Genomic DNA, 21,961 nt, shown 5'->3' with positions numbered 1-21,961 from the left:
CTATAGAGGGGTTTTATGGTCTTAATCACCGTGTGAAAAGGGTCTAAGGAGACGGTGATGTTGCTGTCAGTAGCTGACGCTCTGCAAAAGAATATTAATACCTACATCTCTGTGGCCAAGCTGAGAGGCTGGGGAGTGATTTTATGTTTTATTGTGTTTATATGTAAATGGGGGACATTCTGGATGTCTTTCAAGAAAGCTAGCATATAAATGCTTTTAAATAATACATTTTCAAAAGCATTTACATGAGTTAATAGCATTTTACACTAGCCAATTAACTTCAGTATATTGCCTCTCAATATGACTAAAAGCACTTATGGTTGTCCACAACGCGGGGAGTTAGTTGTTCTTGGTATGTGTTTTGGGCAAGATAGGAAACATTTTAAAGTCTACATTTTTCTTATGTAGAAGGTAATTGCTGAACTTGAAAATCCAGCAAGTTTCAGTGGAAGAATAAGTAGGTGCTTTCTCTGTATCGTGCTATGGTGCGCCCGCACCTGGAGTACTGTGTTCAGTTCTGGTCGCCGTACCTCAAGAGGGACATGGAGGTACTTGAGAGGGTCCAGAGAAGAGCAACTAAGCTAATAAAGGGCATGGAGGACCTCTCATATACTGACAGACTGAAAAAGCTAGGGCTTTTCTCCCTGGAAAAGCGGAGACTTAGAGGAGACATGATAGAAACCTTCAAGATCATGAAGGGCATAGAAAAAATAGACAGGGACAGATTTTTCAAATTAAGGGGATCAATAAGTACAAGGGGGCACTCAGAGAAATTGGAAGGGGAGAGGTTTAGAACAAACGCCAGGAAGTTCTTTTTCACACAGAGGGTGGTGGATACATGGAACGCGCTACCACAGGATGTGATAAACAGGAGCACGCTACAGGGGTTCAAAGAAGCTTTGGATAGGTACTTGGAAGACAAAGGGATTGAGGGGTACATATAAGAGTAGAGGGATGGGATTAGAGGTAAGTTACAAAATTAATCAGGGACCACTGTTCAGGCACTAGGCCTGATGGGCCGCCGCGGGAGCGGACCGCTGGGCGAGATGGACCTCTGGTCTGACTCAGCGGGGGCAACTTCTTATGTTCTTAGATGTGACACAGACCCTGATTCTATAAAGGGTGCCTAAGTCATGCTTAAAGTTAGGCGTGCCGTAGGCATCCAATCTAAGTAATTAATGAGTCAATTAAGGGTCTTAAGCAATAATTTGTACTTAGGCGTCTAAAGGACACAGATGCCACTTTGTAGACGCAGCCACAATTTCATGGACGCCAATGTTTAAAACTCGCGCCTAACTCAATAGGCGTGGGCGTGGAATGGGCATGGTTTGGGCAATGACTCAATTTGGGCGTCCTTTGCAATCTATATATTTTTGTCATGTGCTTTCTTTGCTTTCAAGAGTGAGCTGATGGGAGCACTGTTTAGTCAGAAAAAAAAGGGTAGTTTTTTTTAGCATGAAAACTAAAGCTGTTTTTCATGTGCTTCAGTTAATGGATCTTTTCCTCTAATTAGCAAATAACTTGCTGTTTGTCCACAAAAATAGGTTTTGCATGCAATATATCTGTTTTGATGTGCCTCGTTTATTAAATGTATTTTGAGCTTAATAAAGCAAAAATAAAAACCCAGAGAGCTATTTAACAGATCGCATTAAGGACATCCAAACTGTGCCTAAGTTCCATCCAAGAACTCATAGAAACATAGAAGATGACAGCAGAAAAGGACTACAGCCCATCAAGTCTGCCCACTCTGCTTACCCATCCCCTGTCTATGCCCTAATGACCCAATTTCCTTATCTTGACCCTCGTAGGGATCCCATATGGGTATCCCATTTATTCTTAAAGTCTGGCACGCTGTCTGCCTCGATCACCTGCACTGGAAGCTTGTTCCAATGATCAACCACTCTCTCTGTGAAGAAATACTTTCTGGTGTCGCCATGAAATTTTCCGCCCCTGAGTTTGAGCGGGTGCCCTCTTGTGGCCGAGGGTCCCTTGAGAAAGAAAATATCATCTTCCACTTCGACACGTCCCGTGAGGTACTTAAATGTTTCGATCATGTCTCCCCTCTTCCTACGTTCCTCGAGAGTGTAGAGCTGCAATTTGTTCAGTCTCTCTTCGTACGAGAGACCCTTGAGCCCCGAGATCATCCTGGTGGCCGTCCGCTGAACCGATTCAATTCTGCGCACATCTTTACTGTAATGTGGCCTCCAGAATTGGTTGTATCTAAATTGGTTGTATCGGTTGTATCTAAAGCCTAAACTGTGCTCAAAAGTAGACTTCCTTACAATGTCTATAAGACCTAGTTTTGCAATTGCTATGCAGCTTGCTAGCTCACTCCCTAGCACACTGGTTAAACCTATACCCTGCTATCCTAATGTTGCTGGTTCGAATCCCAGTCACTCGGAAGAGAAATAAATAAAAGCATTAAACAGATCCAACTCCCAGTATTACTATTATAATGAAAAATTGCCATTCTAATAATAAAATATTGTAACATTAAGGACATGGTTTGAACATCTAAATCTCACCTAAAACCTGATTCTCTAAAGGACGCCTTAAAAGTTAGGCGCCTAACCAGTGCTGAACTCTGCTGAGCGCGATTCTTCAAAGAATGCCTAACTTACGCACCTAAAGGGCACCTAACGTTAGACGCATTTTGCAGAATCAGGGCCTCAGTTTCTGGAGGTAATAAAAGTGCACCTGCAAAATTTACCCTGCACAAACAATCTTGACAATTGCCCCCATGAAGTACATTCTCATGCATCTAGACCAGTGTATCGCAAACTGTGTGCCGCAAGATGCCTGCAAGGAGGAGAGGTGCCGGCACTGACCGTCCACCTACAGGATGTGTGTCTCATGGCGAGAAGCACATCCTGTAGGCAATCGGCTGGCACCTGTGTCTCTCCTCCCTGCACCTCTCTTCCCAAGTTTAGCAAGCTCAGGCCGCAGCCGGAGTGCATGCATGGATGTCAACATGATGACATTGCACCTGATGTCATCACGTGGACATCCATGCTAGTGCTGCTGTATTCAGGAAAAAAATCTTGATTCGATTCAGCCTATTGAAATAATTTTCCTGCCCAATTGGATGGGTGTTTTTTGGGGTTTTTTTTAAACATCCTGGTGGGTTTATTTTATAGCCTCTTTGCCCTCTCCTACTCACACTGGCGCTGTGGTGTAAACAAAATAAACAAAAATGACTTTTCCTCTCTGTTAAATCCTAGCTCACATTCGGTCTAACACCAGCTCTGGCAGGATATACATTTCAAATCTGACATATTGTAATGACAAAATATAAAATAAAATTATTTTTTCTATCTTTTGTTGTCTGGTCATGCTTCAAATCATTTTGGTCCCAGGCTCTGGTTGTCTTCTGATAACTCACTTGCCAGGGTCTCCTGCCCATTTGTCGTTTTCTTCTTTTTCGGTGCTAATCATCCATCTTCCAACTCTGTCCTCCCGTTTCCCTTCCCTCCCCTGGAGGTCTGGCATCTTTCCTTTTCTTCATCTCCATCCACCTTTTTTCAACTACCCTTTCTTCCAGCATCTCTCCTTCCTTCCCCACCACCCCAGAATCCACCATCCCTCCCTTTTTCTTCCCAACTACCCTCCTGTCCAGTATCTCTATTCCCCCTCCACACCATGCCTTGTGTCCAGCTTCTCTCCCTTTCTGTTCCTTCCCTCCCTAAATCCCATTGTTCACCATCTCTCTCCCTCTCCTCTGTTTTTAGACCCATTATTTCTTCCCCCCCCCAGTCCGGCATATGCATATCTCTTTGAAACCCCCCACCCCTTCCTTCCCTCCCTCTTTGTACTTCTACACCAGGGCCCCCCTCCCCCAAAGGCCTGTCCCCCCTGAAGGCCTGCATCATCCACCCTCCGAAGACCTGCACTCCCCAGAAGGGCTACGTGTTCCCCCCCCCCCCCGGCCTTCTGCACATCCATTTACCTAATTCCAGCAGTGGAGCAGCCTTCAGAGAGGATCGCTGGCACTTTAGCGATCCTTGCAGGCTGCCGTAAGCCTCTGGAGCTGTCTTCTCTCTGCTGTGGTCCCGCCCCTTCTCCGATGTCAGAGGCAGGATCGCAGCAGAGGAAACAACAGCTCCGGAGGCCAATGGCAACCTGCAAGGATCGCTAAAGCACCAGCAATCCTCTCTGCAGGCTGCTCTGCTGCTGGAATTAGGTAAATGGATGCGCGGGAGGCCAGGGGGGGAAGCCAGACACCATAGCACTTCCCGACTGACCCTCACCCTCTAAAGCAGGAGCGGCAGTGGCCGGCCAGCAATAGGTAGCGCTGCCGCTCCTGCTTTAGGGGGCGAGAGGGGAGGGTCAGTCACCAAATTGGGAGGCCGATTTTTTGTTTGTTTGTTTTTAACGATGAATCGATTCAAATCGGGCAGCACTAGTCCACGCATGTCTGGAGGCTTTCCAGCTAAAGCTTCAAAAAGTTTGCGACACACTGATCTATACCAACATCCAGATTAATTTCTTAAGAAAATAAGATATTCAAAGCTCTAAGTGAAAGTGTTCAGCATGTTCTCCAGAGAATTCAGACAGGAAATGAGAAACGAGACTGCCTGGGGGCCACAAGAACAAAGCAGTGAAAGGACTACCCACAGGGACAAACTTTGTCGCTATGTCCTTCTCTTAAAAACTTGACAAGTATCGATATGTAAAAATTTACATCTTAAGACAATTGGCAACTGAATTCTAATGATTAAAAAAAAAACCTTCAGAAATTGCTTTTTGATTTCAGTGAACTACTGTTAAATGACACCCTTTGTGTCTTGTCTGCCATCTGCAATGTCCTTCCATCGTGTGCCCAGCAGCTCAAGCATCTTACTGTTACTGCAACAGATTCATCCATTGTTGCTGGCATCAAAGAGCATTTCCAATATTTTAACAGACATTTATTTTCCTGTTCATCCACTACACAGTGGTGCAGAAGAGAACTAATGAGCCTCCCAGATGCTGTAAAAACATAGGCAGCTGAATCTTTGGGAAGGTTGTACCAAAACCAGATCAAAATGAAAGGCTCTATTTGTGTTTTATAAACAGTAAGTACAGAATATTGTCCCTCTTTATAATTTAATAAAAAGGTTTAAATAGAAAATCATAAGTGTTTGAGACTTGTGCAAATAAGGACAGAGCTTATGGGGTCGGCAGTGGGGCCTGAGGGGGACAGGACGGGGACCTGCCTGTGGGGACAGAGAATGGAGCCGATGGGATGGGGACAAACTTTACCCCCATGTCATTCTCTACGGGCAGATGACTGAAAATCTGCTGCTGGGACTGTGTTCTTGGGACACACCTAACCAGTCAGGTTTTCAGGATACCCATCATGAGTATGCATAAGTGCTTGCAAATTTATCTCATGCATATTCATTAAGGGTATCCTGAAAGCCTGACTGGCTAGGTGTGTCCTCAGGACTGAGTTGAGAAACCCTGCTATGTACTATACATACGTTTCCCCCAGATCCTATATATTTGTGCGCAATTTGGCCACATGGCCATTGTGTGTGCAGTTGTTTTAATGAGTCAATCAGTGCCAGTGACTGGCCACTAACAATCAATTATCGGCAGTAATTTAGAATTTATGTGCACAATTTTCTAAGCGTATTCTATAATTGGTGCATGTAAATTCGAATGCAGGGTGTGATCACGGGAGGAATATGGGCAGGCTGTGGGCGGTTCTAAAAATTTATGTGCACTGTTGAAGAATATGCCCGATTTGCGCGCAATTTAGGTGCAGGCATTTGCACTAGGCTTTAGTTGGTGTAAATGGTTGTAATCTAAATTTTAGTCGCAGGGCCAGCTGCTATACGTACTCTACAAGCTATGCCTAACTTTAACCCTTTCAGGACCAAGGGACATATTTGTCCCATAACTTTAAAATCCTATCAATTTTGATTGGGATAGTCTACAGTTCTAAATTTGATAGAAACATAGAAACATAGAAAGATGACGGCAGAAAAGGGCTACAGCCCATCAAGTCTGCCCACTCTACTGACCCACCCCATTAAGTCTGAGTGCATATGACTTAGTTCCTTAGCTCGACCTTCGTAGGGATCCCACGTGGATGTCCCATTTATTCTTAAAGTCGAGCACGCTGGTGGCCTTGATCACCTGCACCGGAAGTCTGTTCCATTGATCCACCACCCTTTCTGTGAAGAAGTACTTCCTGGTGTCACTACTAAATTTCCCTCCTCTAAGTTTAAGCGGGTGCCCCCTTGTGACCGAGGGTCCCTTGGGAACGAATATGTCGTCTTCCAGCTCTACACGACCTGTGACGTATTTAAATGTCTCAATCATGTCACCCCTTTCCCTGCGTTCCTCTAGAGTATAGAGCTGTAATTTGCCCAGTCTTTCTTCGTATGAGAGACCCTTGAGTCCGGAGACCATTCTAGTGGCCATCCGCTGGACCGACTCGGCTCGAAGCACATCTTTACGGTAATGTGGCCTCCAGAATTGCACACAGTATTCCAGATGAGGTCTCACCATGGCTCTATACAGTGGCATTATGACTTCAGGTTTGCGGCTGACGAAGCTTCTCTTGATACATCCCATCATTTGCCTTGCCTTGGACGAGGCCTTCTCTACTTGTTTGGCAGCTTTCATGTCTGCACTGATGATTACTCCCAAGTCCCGTTCTTCTGAAGTCCCAGCTAGTGCCTCTCCATTCAAGGTGTATGTTCTGCATGGATATGTACGGATATGCACGGATATGTACGGATTCCATATGATACTGCCTTTATGTAAACAAACTGGTTCCGACATTCATTCATTAGCGTCGTTGCTAGATTGACGAGAAGATTCACTTGCCACACTGTCCATAAGCCAGAAGTGTGATTTTTTTAAATAAAAATAATGATATTTCACAAAAAAAATCAATTTTTTGGCATCTGCAAGCCCTTTTTACCATAAAAATGTCGTCAAAACCACAAAAATTGGTCTACGATCCTTATGGTCCTGAAAGGGTTAAGCACTGATTATAGAAGAGCACTAATCACATATTTTTTCTGTGCCACTCTTTTAGGGGGAGAGTGTGGTACAGTAGTTAAAGCTACAGCCTCAGAACCTTGAGGTTGTGACCCTGGGCAAGTCTCTTAATCCTCCCCAATTCCCAGGTACATTAGATAGATTGTGGCGTGCTGGGACAGACAGGGAAAAATGTTTTGAGTACCTGGGAAAACAGTATTATAAAAATTTAATAAATAAATATGATGTGGAGCCATGAAGCTACAAGTTATTCCACATTTTTCGCCTCAATGAGGCAAATGCATCTAGTAAATGGGCACAAGTATAGGGAAACCAAGTCATTGTGACATCACCAATGAGGCTAGCTCTTAGCCATTGGTGGAATGAGGCATTATGACATCACAATAGGAGGGGCTGCTGAAAAATTCTCAGTCCAGACAAGCAGAGAATGGGGAGAGTGTGGAACAGTGGTTAAAGTTAAATCCTCACACCCTGAGGTTGTGGATTCAAACCCCTGCTGCTCCTTGTGACCCTGGGCATGTCACTTAATCTTCCACTGCCCCAGGTACATTAGATAGATTGTGAGCCCGTCGGGACAGAGAGAGAAAAATGCTTGAGTACCTGAATAAATTCATGTAAACCATTCTGAGCTCCCCTGGGAGAACGGTGTAGAAAATTAAATGAATAAATAGATATATAGAATCTAGCCCTTTATGTATGTAAACTTAAGTTTATATACCGCATCCTCTCCATAAAGATAGAGCTCGGCACGGTTTACAGGTACTTTAATAAATAAGGGAAGAACATAATAAAAATTACTGATTTATAAAGGGGGTGGTAAGCTTTACATTTTTGAGAAAAACCAGGTTTTCAGATGCTTTCGGAATAATTGGAAGAAGCCCAAATTCCACAGCAGGGCAAGAAGGTTATTCCAAAGCTCAGTGATTTTGAAGAAAAGAGATTTTCCTGCATAGATGACGCCTTCTAACGAGGGGAAACATAGTTTGTTTTTGGGTGGATCTGGTAATGTCAGATCTTGAAGAATTCCAAGATAGTGGATCTTGAATGTTAGGCAGGTACATTTAAAGTGAACCTTAGAAATCACTGGAAGCCAGTGAAGTTTTGACAGAAGTGGGGAAACATGCAGCCGCAGTGTTCTGGATCCGTTGAAGTCTTTGAAGACTTTTCTTGGTTAGACTTAGATAGATGGAGTTGCAGTAGTCCAGTCTGGAAAGAATGATTGATTGTACAAGAACAGCAAAATGTTGTTGGCGGAAGCAGGATCTCACTTTCCTCAACATGTGAAGACTAAAAAAAAACTTTTTTTTTTTTTTTTACCAGAGAGTTGAGATGGTCATTAAAGGAAAGTGTAGAGTCAATAAAGATGCCCAAAACTTTGCTTGAGAATTCGATTTGCAGTGTGGGACCAGAAGGTAGTGGAATGAGCATGGGTAGCTGATCTAATTTTGGGCCAAGCCAAAGTAGTTTTGTTTTGGACTCATTCAGCTTCATTTGTACAGTGAGGGCCCAGGATTGGAGTTTCTTTATGCAAGCTATTATTTTCTTGGTGACATTAGTGAGGTTCGAATCTATCTCAAGAAGGACAAGGATGTCATCTGCATATGTATAGTGTTTTGAAGGGAGATAGCTGGAAGAGTTTCAAAGAAGACATATAGATGTTGAAAATAATAGGAGACAGAGGTGAACCCTGCAGACTTATGTATACATTATATGTTATATATGTATGTACTTATATATATTGTAAGCAAACAGCAATCACTATGGGGAATAAAACTGTCTAATTTTTGAATAATACCTTTGTGTGTGTGATAGATGTACCCATAAAACACACACGTTCTCATGCATACAAAGGCATTATTCAGAATTCAAAAGTAAACAGGCTTTTTATTCCTCTATGGCGCTTGTTTACTTCACTCTCATGCATAAGGAAGCAGATTGTCTTAAGAGAGAACCTAAAGTCTCGGAGCCTTATCTGCAGCTTGCTGACCCAGTTCTTTCTGTCAGACAGCTGTAGGCACTTTTTTCTCAGACCCAAGAGGTTGTGACATTGAAGCAAAATCATTTTGCGTTCTTGAGTTAGTGAACTAATGTTGGACGGCTTGGGAAGACTAGGCCCTAAATGATCAGGTTCTGCTATGCTTTAAAATAATTTTCTGCTGCCAGAAAAGAGCATTGACAGGGTAGAAGCAATTCAGAGTACAAGGTCTGTATAATATAACATCTGCAGAGAGAATGAGAGATCTCTAAAACAGAAGGGAATGAGTTTATTCAGTTATCTATCGAGCTTCCATAAAGTATTGGAGGAAGTATTTCAATAGAATGAAAACTCGAGCACGAGGGAGATCTTCAGAAGCTGAAAGAAGGAAGGTTGAAACCGAATGTGAGAAAATCCTTTCATTGAAAAGAGAGGTGGACTTCTAGAGAAGAATACCGACGGAGGTGGTAAGAGCCTAGAGAGTGGCTGAATTAAGAACATAAGAATACCCATACTGGGTCAGACCAATGGTCCATCCAGCCCAGTATCCCATCTTTACGGAGGCCAAGCCAAGTCACAAGTGCCAAATAATAGCAGCATTCCATGCCACCAATCCAGGGCAAGCAGTGGCTTCCTCTTGTCTGTCTCAACAGCAGACTATGGATTTTTCCTCCAGAAACTTGTCCAAACCTTTTTTAAAACCAGCTATATTAACAGCTCTTACCAGAGCTTAACTATTCTCTGAGTGAAAAAATTATTTCCTCCTATTGGTTTTAAAAGTATTTCCCTGCAATTTCATCAAGTGTCCCCTACTTTTGTAATTTTTGACGGAGTGAAAAATCGATCTACTTGTACCCGTTCTACTCCACTCAGGATTTTGTAGACTTCAGTCATATCTCCCCTCAGCCTTCTCTTTTCCAAGCTGAAGAGCCCTAACCTTTTTAGTCTTTCCTCATACGAGAAGAATTCCATCCCCTTTATCATCTAGTGCTGCTTTATCTTTCTTGAGATAAGGAGACCAGAATTGAATGTAATACTCCAGGTGAGGTTGCACCATGGAGTGATACAGAAGCATTATAATATCTTTAGTCTTGTTAATCTCTTTTTAATAATTCCTAGCATCTTGTTTGCTTTATTGGCCTCCACCACACATTGGGTGTAAGGTTTCATCGTATTGTCTACAATGACACCCAGATCTCTTTCTTGGGCACAAACCCCCAAGGTGGACTCTAGCATCCGGTAACTGCGATTCAGGTTATTCTTCCCAATATGTATTACTTTGCATTTGTCCACGTTAAATTTCATCTGCCACTTGGACGCCCAATTTCTTAAGGTCTGCCTTGCAATGTTTCACAATCTGCATGCATTTTAACAACCTTGAACAGTTTAGCGTCATCTGTAAATTTAATCACCTCACTTATCGTTCCAATTTCCAGATCATTTATAAATAAGTTAAATAGCACCGGTCCCAGTACAGACCCCTGCGGCACTCCACTGTTTACTCTCCTCCATTGAGAAAAATGACCATTTAACCCTACCCTCTGTTTTCTATCCGATAACCAATTTCTAATCCACAACTGAACTTTGCCACCTATCCCACAACTCTTTAATTTTCTCAGGAGCCTCTCGTGAAGAACTTTGTCAAAAGCTTTCTGAAAATCTAGATACACTATATCAACTGGCTGTATCTTCCTGGCATCTGTTTTAGATCCAACAGCATCTTGAAATATGAAGTCGATCCCGTTGCCTTTGCAATCTTTTTCTCCCTGCTGCTTCCCCAAGCTAGGTGCCAGACTTACAAAGCTTCACTTCCGCCATCAATTCTGACGTTGGAGAGGAAGTTCTGGGTCAGCCAATCGCTGCCTGGCTGGCCTGGAACTTCCACCCCGACATTAGAATTGACGACGGAAGTGAAGTCTTGTGGGCCCGGCGCTTGTATGCGCCAGGCCTTGCTCGGGGAAGCAGCAGGGAGAAATCGTGTTGGTGGCTTGGGGGTAGGGAAAGAATCGGGGAAGTGGAGAAATCGGCACGATGGCTGGGGGGGAAGAGAGAAATAAAGAGGTGGGGGCCAGGGGGAAAGAGAAAGAAAGGCAGAAATAAAGAGGGGGGCAGGGGGAGAGAGAAAGAAAGGCAGATAGAAAGAAATATTGGCTTTAAAGAAGAAGGAAGTGCAACCAGAGACTCATGAAATCACCAGACAAAAAAGTAGGATAAATTATTTTTTTCAATTTAGTGATCAAAATGTGTCCGTTTTGAGAATTTATATCTGCTGTCTATATTTTGCACTATGGCCCCCTTTTACTAAACTGCAATAGCGTTTTTTAGCGCAGGGAGCCTATGAGCATCGAGAGCAGTGCAGGGCATTCAGCGCAGCTTCCTGCGCTAAAAACCACTATTGTGGTTTAGTAAAAGGGGAAGGGGTATATTTGTCTATTTTTGTATAGTTGTTACTGAGGTGACATTGCATATTTTAAAGTCATCTGCCTTGACCTCTGATAAAAACCCCGAATACAAATGATAATTAACATTTTCTCTGCGTACAGTGTGCTTTGTGTTTGGTTTTTTTTAATTTTATTGTTGGTAGATCATTTTGACTTGGTCATTTTAAAAGTAGCTCGCAAGCCAAAAAAGTGTGGGCACTCCTGGTTTAGAGTAATACTAACTTTTTTTTTTTCTTTCTTTTTCAGGAGCAAGTCCCAGTTCTTGTGTATCATCCCACCCCCAGCCAGACCCGCCTAGCAACCCAGCTGACAGAAGAGGAGCAGATTAGGATAGCGCAGAGGATAGGACTGATACAGCACTTGCCTAAAGGCGTTTATGACCCTGGAAGAGACGGATCTGAGAAAAAGATTAGAGAGTGAGTCTACCTTTTTTTTTTTTTTTTTCTTAAGCCACAAGACGTATCAACAGAGTTTGGGAACAGGGTCTGTTCCTCTGCAGCTCATGAATCTACTTCTGTCTCTGCAATTCCTATAATATGATCAATTTTGCATTTCAGTTTATAAGTGGGAAAATTCTCTGTCTTTGCAGATTGTTCTGGAGGGAGTCCTGGATGTGATAAAGAAACTGTTCTGTTCTGAGAAATACATTCTTTCCTTTTACTGCGTGTTTTTACCTAAACAATTTGTCTGCATGTGGCACCATGAGGGGTAATGCTTAAATACACAGCCACAAAAACCCATTGCCCTACAGATTTTTTATGTTCAAACATTTTTTTTTTGAAAGAATAAAGTAAAAATACATTTATATTATACAGAAAGATATTCTTTACAAATGATTTCACAAATGTTAAAATTCTAATCCATATATTCTATAAAATTCTATCATTCCTCCAAACATTTTATAATGGTTACTGCAGATGGGCAGACTAGATGGGCCATTTGGCCTTTATCTGCCATCATGTTTCTATAACCACAAAATTCTATGACATCACAATGCAGGTGTAAAGAGCCTTAGCCTATAGGAAGAGGAGATGCAAATATTAAGAGCCTTAGCCAATAGGAAGAGGAGGAGATAATGGTTACTGCAGATGAGCAGACTAGATGGGCCATTTGGCCTTTATCTGCCATCATGTTTCTATGTTTCTATAACCACAAAGTTCTATGACATCACAATGCAGGTGTAAAGATCCTTAGCCTATAGGAAGAGGAGATGCAAATATTAAGAGCCTTAGCCAATAGGAAGAGGAGGAGATAATGGTTACTGCAGATGGGCAGACTAGATGGGCCATTTGGTAGCATGTGAAGGTTGCCATTCATGCGCCAGTAGTTCTACAGTGGAATCTCGCAACCAGGTTCCTGAGCATTTGTGCTACTCTCTTGTTAGTTTTCGGCACTGCTGTGAGAACTAGAAGAGATCTATCTCCCAATTTTTTTTTTTTTTAAGGGGAAGAAAACCATAGAACAACAGACTGGTTTTATGGTTCTTCAGTCCTTACTCTCACAGTGTCATCTTAGGACAGAGAGCAGGTGGAGAGAATTCATAACCAGAAGTTACATGTTCAGTGAAGAAATATTTTCTCGTGTTTATTTTAAATCTACTACTTAGTGCTCGCTTCGGCAGCACATATTCTAAATCTACTACTTAGTAACTTCGTCACATGCCCTCTAATCTTAGTGTTTTTGGAAAGCATAAACAAGTGATTCACATCTACCATTTCCACCTGTTAAGAGAATGAAACCAGTCTGACTTCTAGAGCACAGAAGAAATCTAGACTAACAGTGCTGCTGGAGATACTTTTCTGTGACGTACTCACAATCCCTCTGCATCAAACTGGAGACTAGTACCCCTTACACCAGGGGTGTCAAAGTCCCTCCTCGAGGGCCGCAATCCAGTTGGGTTTTCAGGATTTCCCCAATGAATATGCATGTGATCTATTAGCATACAATGAAAGCAGTGCATGCAAATAGATCTCATGCATATTCATTGGGGGAATCCTAAAAATCCGACTGGATTGCAGCCCTCGAGGAGGGACTTTGACACCCCTGCCTTACACAGAAACTAGGTACAATGTGGAATGATTTAGAATGGTGGTTCTCAAACTTGTCCTGGGGTACCACCAGCCATTCAGGTTTTCAGGATATCTCTAATGAATGTGCATGAGAGAGATTTGCATATAATGGAGGTGACGGGCATGGAAATCTGTCTCATGCATATTCATTAAGGATATCCTGAGAATCTGATTGGCTGGTGGGTCCCTCTAGGGCAGGTTTGAGAACTGCTTCTTTAAAAGATACTGTCTGCCACTTCTAGAAGCTTTTGCTGGTACACAAAACTGTTTCAAATCCCCTGATAGTGATTAGTCTTGGACTAAACTAATTTCTAACCTTTAGCTGTATCAGATTGCCATTTGAGTGATTTATAGCCTGTCTGTGTTTGCCGTCGGTGCCTGAGTCATTGTTTAACATGTTTGCAGAGGATTTTAATAAAAACCTTTTTATAGCCCTCTCACCATATAACCTTTCTGCCCAAATTAAAATTTATACTTGCTCCTGAAACCATTGAATAACAAGGTATGTCACCAGGTCTCTGTGCACTTTGCAATACTTTCTTGAAGGCCGCTCAAAGGATCTTGTTAAAATGTGATCTGTCAACTTTAGCAGCCCAAATGCAAGAAGGAAGGATAATGTCATTAAAGCTCTCTTTTTATTGGTGGTATCCACTAGTGCTGCCTGATTCACCGATTGGAATCGATTCACTTCAGTGAATCGATTCGTTTTCCCCAAAAATCAGACTCTCCAGCTTCTGTGGAGATATGGTAGAGATGGAGCTGCATGGGGCCTCATCCTGAGATGGATCAGGACCGAAGAAGGAGCCATGCCAAAAGGCATTAAGGGTTTCCTCCCCATCAAGGAGCAGAGCTGAATTGCTGCTTACAAGTCGAGAAGATTGTGAAGGAGAGCTGGAGCCGTGCCGAAGAAGCCGAGACATCCCACTCTAGAACTTGAAAGGAGCCAAGCTACACCGAGAGAAAGCAATATGCCTCACAGAACCAGAAAATGTAAAAATAAGTCCTTAAGGGCCAGAGAAAAGGAAAGATTTAAGCCAAGTTTGATATCTCTCCTTTTTTTTTAAATATTCTTTATAACTTCAATTGTGCAAAACAAATGATGCATTTACATACATTATTATCATTACAGCACAATATAGTTAATAAAAGAAAGATAAGACTTATTTTCTCCCATCCCCTTCCAATTTAAAAACATCTCATAAAAATACTTATAATAACCCTTCTTTACTTCTTAACAAATGCCAAAACATACCCCCCCCACACCCTGGATGTGCACATTTTCCACAATTATACAGGGTTAGAAGTGTGCCTTTTTGCAGATGATACCAAGATTTGTAACAGAGTAGACATCAAAGAGGGAGTGGAAAATATGAAAAAGGATCTGCAAAAGTTAGAGGAATGGTCTAATGCCTGGCAACTAAAATTCAATGCAAAGAAATGCAGAGTAATGCATAATCGGAAGGAACCGTATATGCTGGGAGGAGAGAAGCTGATATGATATGATAAGACGGAGAGAGGGACCTTGGGGTGATAGTGTCCGAAGATCTAAAGGCGAAAAAACAGTGTGACAAGGCAGTGGCTGCTGCCAGAAGGATGCTGGGCTGTATAAAGAGAGGCGTAGTCAGTAGAAGGAAGAAGGTGTTGATGCCCCTGTACAGGTCATTGGTGAGGCCCCACTTGGAGTATTGTGTTCACTTTTGGAGACCGTATCTGGCGAAGGACTTAAGAAGACTTGAAGCGGTCCAGAGGAGGGCGATGAAAATGATAGGAGGCTTGCGCCAGAAGACGTATGAGGAGAGACTGGAAGCCCTGAATATGTATACCCTAGAGGAAAGGAGAGACAGGGGAGATATGATTCAGACGTTCATATACTTGAAGGGTATTAACGTAGAACATAATCTTTTCCAGAGAAAGGAAAATGGTAAAACCAGAGGACATAATTTGAGGTTGAGGGGTGGTAGATTCAGGGGCAATGTTAGGAAATTCTACTTTACGGAGAGGGTGGTGGATGCCTGGAATGCGCTCCCGAGAGAGGTGGTGGAGAGTAAAACTGTGACTGAGTTCAAAGAAGCGTGGGATGAACACAGAGGATCTAGAATCAGAAAATAATATAAAAAAATTGAACTAAGGCCATTACTGGGCAGACTTGCACGGTCTGTGTCTGTATATGGCCGTTTGGTGGAAGATGGGCTGGGGAGGGCTTCAATGGCTGGGAGGGTGTAGATGGGCTGGAGTAGGTTTTAACAGAGATTTTGGCAGTAGGAAACCAAGCACAGTACTGGGTAGAGCTTTGGATTCTTGCCCAGAAATAGCAAAGAAGAAAAAATAAAAAAAATAAATTTAAATTGAATCAGGTTGGGCAGACTGGATGGACCATTCGGGTCTTTATCTGCCATCATCTACTATGTTACTATGTTACTTTACAATATTTAGTTAATGGTTCCTACACTTCCATAAATTTTTTATAATAACCCTTCTGAATGGCCATAAACTTTTCCATTTTGAAGATATAACATAGGGATTCCCACCAGAAAAGAATAACTTAATCTATCCCAATTTTTCCAATTCTTTAAAATGAGCTGCATGGCAACTCCTGTCATTATAAACAAAAGTTTATTATTTTTTGCCGAAATTTGACTTTTTGCCCTCATAGACGTTCCAAATAAAATGGTATCATACGATAATGCAACTGTATTTTCTAATAAATTATTCACCTGATCCCAAATTGATCTCCAACATTTTAGTATCAGAGGGCAATAGTATAATAAATGATCTAACGTCCCAACTTCCAGATGACAATGCCAACATCTATTAGATTTAGAACTATCTACTCTAGGAAAAGGAACTGGGGTCCAATATACTCTATGATAGATGCAGACTTTGTACATCTTAACCTCCAAGACCAAATACGTGGCCATTGAGATGCAGTAATTTGATGCTTTATCTCAATGCTCCACCTATATTGCGAGATAAGAATATTCAAATGTCATTAGAACAGGGCGTTTTGTCGGTGAGGAGGCACATATAATGTTTGAGGACATTTAGTCCCTAACTATGCCCTGAGGCTTTTCCCTGCTTTGTTTAGTTTGCTGTGTTAGTAAGTATTGATATAATCATTACATTACATTACATTAGTGATTTCTATTCCGCCTGTACCTTCCGGTTCTAGGCGGATTACAAATTATAAGAGATCTGGACATTACCGAGAGAATTTCGTAACAAAGATTATCTAGAGAATTACATAACAGTGATACAGGGTACTTTACATGGTGTGGTAGAGGATTCAATAATAAGAATTACATAACAGAGAATCATATGATAACAGTGATAACAGAATCAAGTGATAACAGGGTACAGTCCAAGTATATCAGTATATACGGGTTATAGACGAGAAGTTACCTAACAATGACGTAAGAAGTTTGTTGGATAGTTAGGTAGATGCTTATTTAGGAATAAGAATATTTTTGGAAGGAAAGGTTCTAGAGTTGAGAGGGAGAGCTTGTGCGAAAGGGAGGAGATTAGTTAGTAGGGATGTGTTTTTTGAATAGAAATGTTTTGATTTCTTTTCGAAACACTTTGATGTCTGTTGTGTTGATCATTAGTTTGGCGATGGTGGGGTCAATTTTCGCTGCCTGTGTCGCTAGAAGGTTGTCGTATAGTTGAAATATTTTTTTGCCCTATATATGTGTGTGTAATTTAATAAGACTAGTATTTACTACGACTTAGTATTTGATTGTTGGGCTCTATTTGTTTCAGATTTTTGTTAGATTAAGTGATTTGCCCAGGGTCACAAGGAGCAACTTGAGATTTTAACCCACAGCCTCAGGGTGCTGAGACTTTAGCTCTAACCACTGCACCCCACCCCAACTAGTGTTCAAGTTTCACCAAACTTTAGCGGTGACGAGACTAAATCGCGCGAGACAACGGCGCGCAGACAACTGAGCCAAGGTTGACGGCGCGCCGAAGAAAAACACTATTTTAAAGGGCTCCGACGGGGGCTGTGGGGGGGAACCCCCCCCCACTTTACTTAACAGACATTGCGCTGGTGTTGTGGGGGGTTTGGGGGGTTGTTACCCCCCCACATTATTCTTAAAACTGAACTTTTTCCCTAAAAACAGGCAAAAAGTTTGGTTTCAAGTATAATGAGGGGGGTTACAACCCCCCAAATCCCCCACAACGCCAGCGCGATGTCTGTTAAGTAAAATAGGGGAGTTCCCCACCAACACCCCCCGTCGGAACCCTTTAAAATAGTGCTTTTCTTCGGCACGCCGTTGTCTCATGCGATTTTGTCTATGAACCAACTTTAGCTGCAGTGCAGAGATCTCAGAAACTGAGCAGTGTAGTCAGGCTTTTTCAGAAGAAAAGCATGTGTGTACTTCCATTTTGAAAATCGCCGCCAGGAATTTATGTGCCAATATTCTGCAAAGAGAGGGCATAGGATAAAGTTAAGAGATGACAGGCTCCGGAGTAATCTAAGGAAATCCCTTTTTACAGAAAGGGTGGTAGATCCGTGGAACAATCTCCCGGAAGAGGTGCTGGAGACAGAGACTGTGTCTGAATTCAAAAGGGCCTGGGATAGGCATGTGGGATCTCTCGGAGAGAGAAAGAGGTTACTGCGGATGGGCAGACTAGATGGGCCATTTTGCCTTTATCTGCCAGCATGTTTCTATGATACTTACGCCTGCTGTTTTGCATTCATAAATTTTCTGGGTTAATTTATGTATTTGAAATATCTGCCCAAAAATATTCAACCCCTCCTGAACTCTCTCAGTCCAGGTAAAGATAGGCATATACATATAGAGAGAGGGCTTCCTAAACTGTTAGTCATGGACCCCAAATTCCAGACAGCACTACATAGGATAAGAACATAAGAAACGCCCTCACCGGATCAGATCGAGGTTCATCTAGTCCGGCGATCCGCACACGCGGCGGCCCATTTAGGTACTCCTTTTTGGAGACCCGGATTTACCGTATCCCTCAATATGATATGCAAGAAGGTGTGCATCCAACTTGCGTTTGAATCCCAGAACAGTAGTCTCCTCCACAACCTCCTCCGGGAGTGCATTTCAAGCACCCACCACGCGCTGTGTGAAACAGAATTTCCTGACATTTGTCCTAAACCTGCTGCCACTCAGTTTCAGGCTATGTCCTCTTATCCGTGTCACATCAGAATATTTCAGTAATGCTTCTTCTTGGTCTATTTTATCAAATCCTTTTAATATTTTAAAAGTATGTAATGTAATGTAATTTATTTCTTATATACCGCTACATCCGTTAGGTTCTAAGCGGTTTACAGAAAATATACATTAAGATTATAAATGAGAAGTAAGAAGGTACTTGAAAAATTCCCTTACTGTCCCGAAGGCTCACAATCTAACTAAAGTACTTGGAGGGTAATAGAGAAGTGAAAAGTAGAGTTAGAGGAAAAATAAAAATAAAATAAACATTTTAACAAGACAGCATTGATCTAAATACTTTGGAAGGTAGAAGAGAGGAGAGAAAGGAATAGAAGCAGAAGGGGGAGCCGTTGAACAGTAGAATTCTGGAGAAATTTAAATAATAGAACAAAACAAAGACAAAAGGCAAAACAATAGATAAGATTAAAGTCTCTATCAAATCCCCTCTCAATCTTCTCTTCTCAAGGGTAAACAGCCCTAGCTTCCTGAGTCGATCTTTGTAGCTCAAATGTTCCATTCCTTTGATAAGTTTTGTGGCTCACCTCTGCACTTTCTCCAGCAGAGTTATATCCTTTTTAAGGTATGGAGACCAGTGTTGGACACAGTATTCTAAGTGCGGTCGGACCATTGTTCTATAAAGTGGCATTATGACATCTTCCGTTCTACTCGTAATCCCCTTCTTAATTATGCCCAACATCCTGTTCGCTTTCTTCGCCGCCGCCACACATTGTGCCGATGGTTTTAGGGTACTGTCAATCAGTACCCCCAAATCCCTTTCCTGTTCGCATTTTGCTAACTTCATCCCCAACATCCTGTACTCATGTTCCTTGTTTTCTTTCCTAGATGCATCACCCTGCATTTATTTATGTTAAAGTTCATCTGCCACTTTATCGCCCACGTGTCTTGTCACCTGCTCCCCCGCTGTCTGCACCCCCTGTTTTTTACCTACATGCCCACTTCCACTGTACCCCTTTGTTATACCTACATTCTTGGATTGATCCTTTACACAGATTGTCTTGACCTTCTTCCCTGTACCATTTTTTGCCCTGATTGTACCTATTTTCGCTGATTGTACCACTGTTCGCTGATTGTTCCTATTTTCTCTGTTTGTACCATTTTTTCTCTGCCACCTATTTTCTCTGATTGTACCATTTTTGCTGATTGTCCAGCCCTTCTTCGTTGTAAACCGCCTTGAACTACTATGGCTTTGGCGGTATATAAGAAATAAAATTATTATTATTATTACTGTATTTTTCGCTCCATAAGAGTCTGACCTTAAGACGCACCCTAGATTTAGAGGAGGAAAAGAAGAAAAAAAAACATTCTTAACCAAATTCTCCCTGCCAGGCTCTGCACATAACCCCACACTCCTTGCCAGGCTCTGCATCCTGTCCCTCCTCTGGTGGTCTAGTAGTAGGCCGGCAGGTAGGCCTAGTAGCAGGCATGGACCCCCACCCCCCGGCAGGACACCCCACACCGAGGCAAGCAGGGCCCCCCCTTACCGTAATTCCTCCGGTGGTCCAGCACTGTAGGGCAGGAGCTTTCAGCCTCTTGCCCTTCCTTCCGGCTGACTCCCGAGTGGCAGAGTCAGAGCAGTGCAAAAGGCAGGTGCAAGCTTTTCGCTTTCTGCCTTGTCCCGTGCCACTACGTGACACTACGTCACTGTTTTATGTGCCAAAATGGCTTTTATAATTGCCCATTTTGGAAGGTATTTTATGAAGGTTTTTTTCCATGGGTAAAGTTCCGTTCACATGTAAAGTCTGTTACATGCAGAAAAAAGCTCTTCTAAAATTGCATGACAGATCATGTGTACCTTTTCAGATACTCCAGGAGTTATAGTTTGGGCAAAGCAGAGGTGAATTGTGACGTATGCATGATATATACTTCTACCTGCTGCTGAGCGGACTCTGGGAGCTTGTTTTATAAAGGCATAGTATGGGTGCCTTTTCTGCTATAAGTGGCCCGTTTTAAATTCCTCCCTTTATGCCCACAGTTCAAGAGTGCTTTACAAAGACTTTTTTGCTATTCTTGCATGCTGGGGATTTCCCACTAATTGAATTCTTTGGGTTTCAGATGGGGCCTAGTTGAGTGGAGGAATAGCCTATTGGTTAGCTGAGATCCTGGGGAACTGGGTTCAGTTCCCACTGCAGCTCCTTGTGACCCCAGGCAAGTCACAAAATGTAGGTTGTGAGCTCAGTAGGGACAGAGAACGTACCTGCATATATTGTGTACAGTGCTGGGTACGTCTAGTAGCTCTGTAGAAATGATTAGCAGTGGTAGAACTGCAAAGCTGCATTGTGCATATGAAATAATTCTTTGATATCTCCTTTGTGTCTTTCAGGTGTGTGATTTGTATGATGGACTTTGTGTACGGGGACCCAATCCGGTTTCTGCCCTGCATGCACATTTATCACCTGGACTGTATAGATGACTGGTTGATGAGGTCCTTCACGTGTCCCTCCTGTATGGAGCCTGTGGATGCAGCGCTGCTTTCGTCCTACGAGACTAACTGAACCCTTGAGTGGCTTCAATTGACACTTTCTGGAAACCATCGTGTTTTAGTGGGTTTTCATCTTTGTCACTGAGCCCAAAGAGTCCGAAAATAGGAATTTGAATTTCTTGCACAAAAAAAGTGCACGTCCTGTTTAAAAAAAAAAAAAAAACCGCACCAGAATAAATGGTTATAAATAGAGGGGGAAAAAAAGTACAAAATATTTTGGCAAGGAAAACTAAACTAGGAAGTATTTTTCTATAAAGTGTTGACCTAGTGTTTAAAGCTATCATTTTATCCAAGCAAGTCTCTTAATGCTGAGCATAGAAACTGTGATGTGGTACTAGTTATGTTCATCAGATTTGAATCTGAAACTGCGATGGAAGGTTGGTTGTTTTTCCCCCCCCCCCATCCCTAGACCAGAGGTAGGCAATTCCGGTCCTCAAGAGCCGGAGCCAGGTCAGGTTTTCAGGATATCCACAATAAATAATGCATGAGATAGATTTGCATCTCAAGGAGGCAGTGCATGCAAATCCATCTCTTACATATTCATTGTGGACTTCCTGAAAACCTGACCTGGCTCCGGCTCTCGAGGACTGGACTTGCCTCCCCCTGCCCTAGACAAATAGCTTTTTGTTCAGATTCTTTTCACAAGGTGCTGGCATTTGGGTCAAGGCTGTATTAAAAGCTACATTTTATAACACTGGCACAAAGAAGTAGTTTTAAGCTTATTTGCACAGTTCTTTTGTTTTGTTTTGTTTTGTTTCCATTGGAAATGGAATCCATTGCCTTAGGTCTTTTTTAAATGGTCT

The 21,961-nt window shown here is 42.4% G+C and overlaps 1 protein-coding gene across 1 annotated transcript in view; it reads left to right on the top strand.

The window, feature by feature from the left end:
* Positions 1-21,387, top strand: part of RNF11 (ring finger protein 11) — a 53,209-nt gene extending 31,822 nt beyond the window's left edge. The window contains exons 2-3 of the mRNA XM_033915261.1: positions 11,659-11,828; positions 21,000-21,387. Of these exons, the coding sequence (XP_033771152.1) occupies positions 11,659-11,828; positions 21,000-21,171 (342 nt within the window). The 3' untranslated portion in view covers positions 21,172-21,387. The remainder of the gene's footprint in view (positions 1-11,658; positions 11,829-20,999) is intronic.
* Positions 21,388-21,961: the final 574 nt, after the last annotated feature.

The sequence above is a fragment of the Geotrypetes seraphini genome, chromosome 12 (genome assembly GCF_902459505.1).
Source record: "Geotrypetes seraphini chromosome 12, aGeoSer1.1, whole genome shotgun sequence".
NCBI lineage: Eukaryota > Metazoa > Chordata > Amphibia > Gymnophiona > Dermophiidae > Geotrypetes > Geotrypetes seraphini.
The sequence above is the reverse complement of the archived record's forward strand: the minus strand, read 5'-3'. Positions and strand labels throughout refer to the sequence as shown.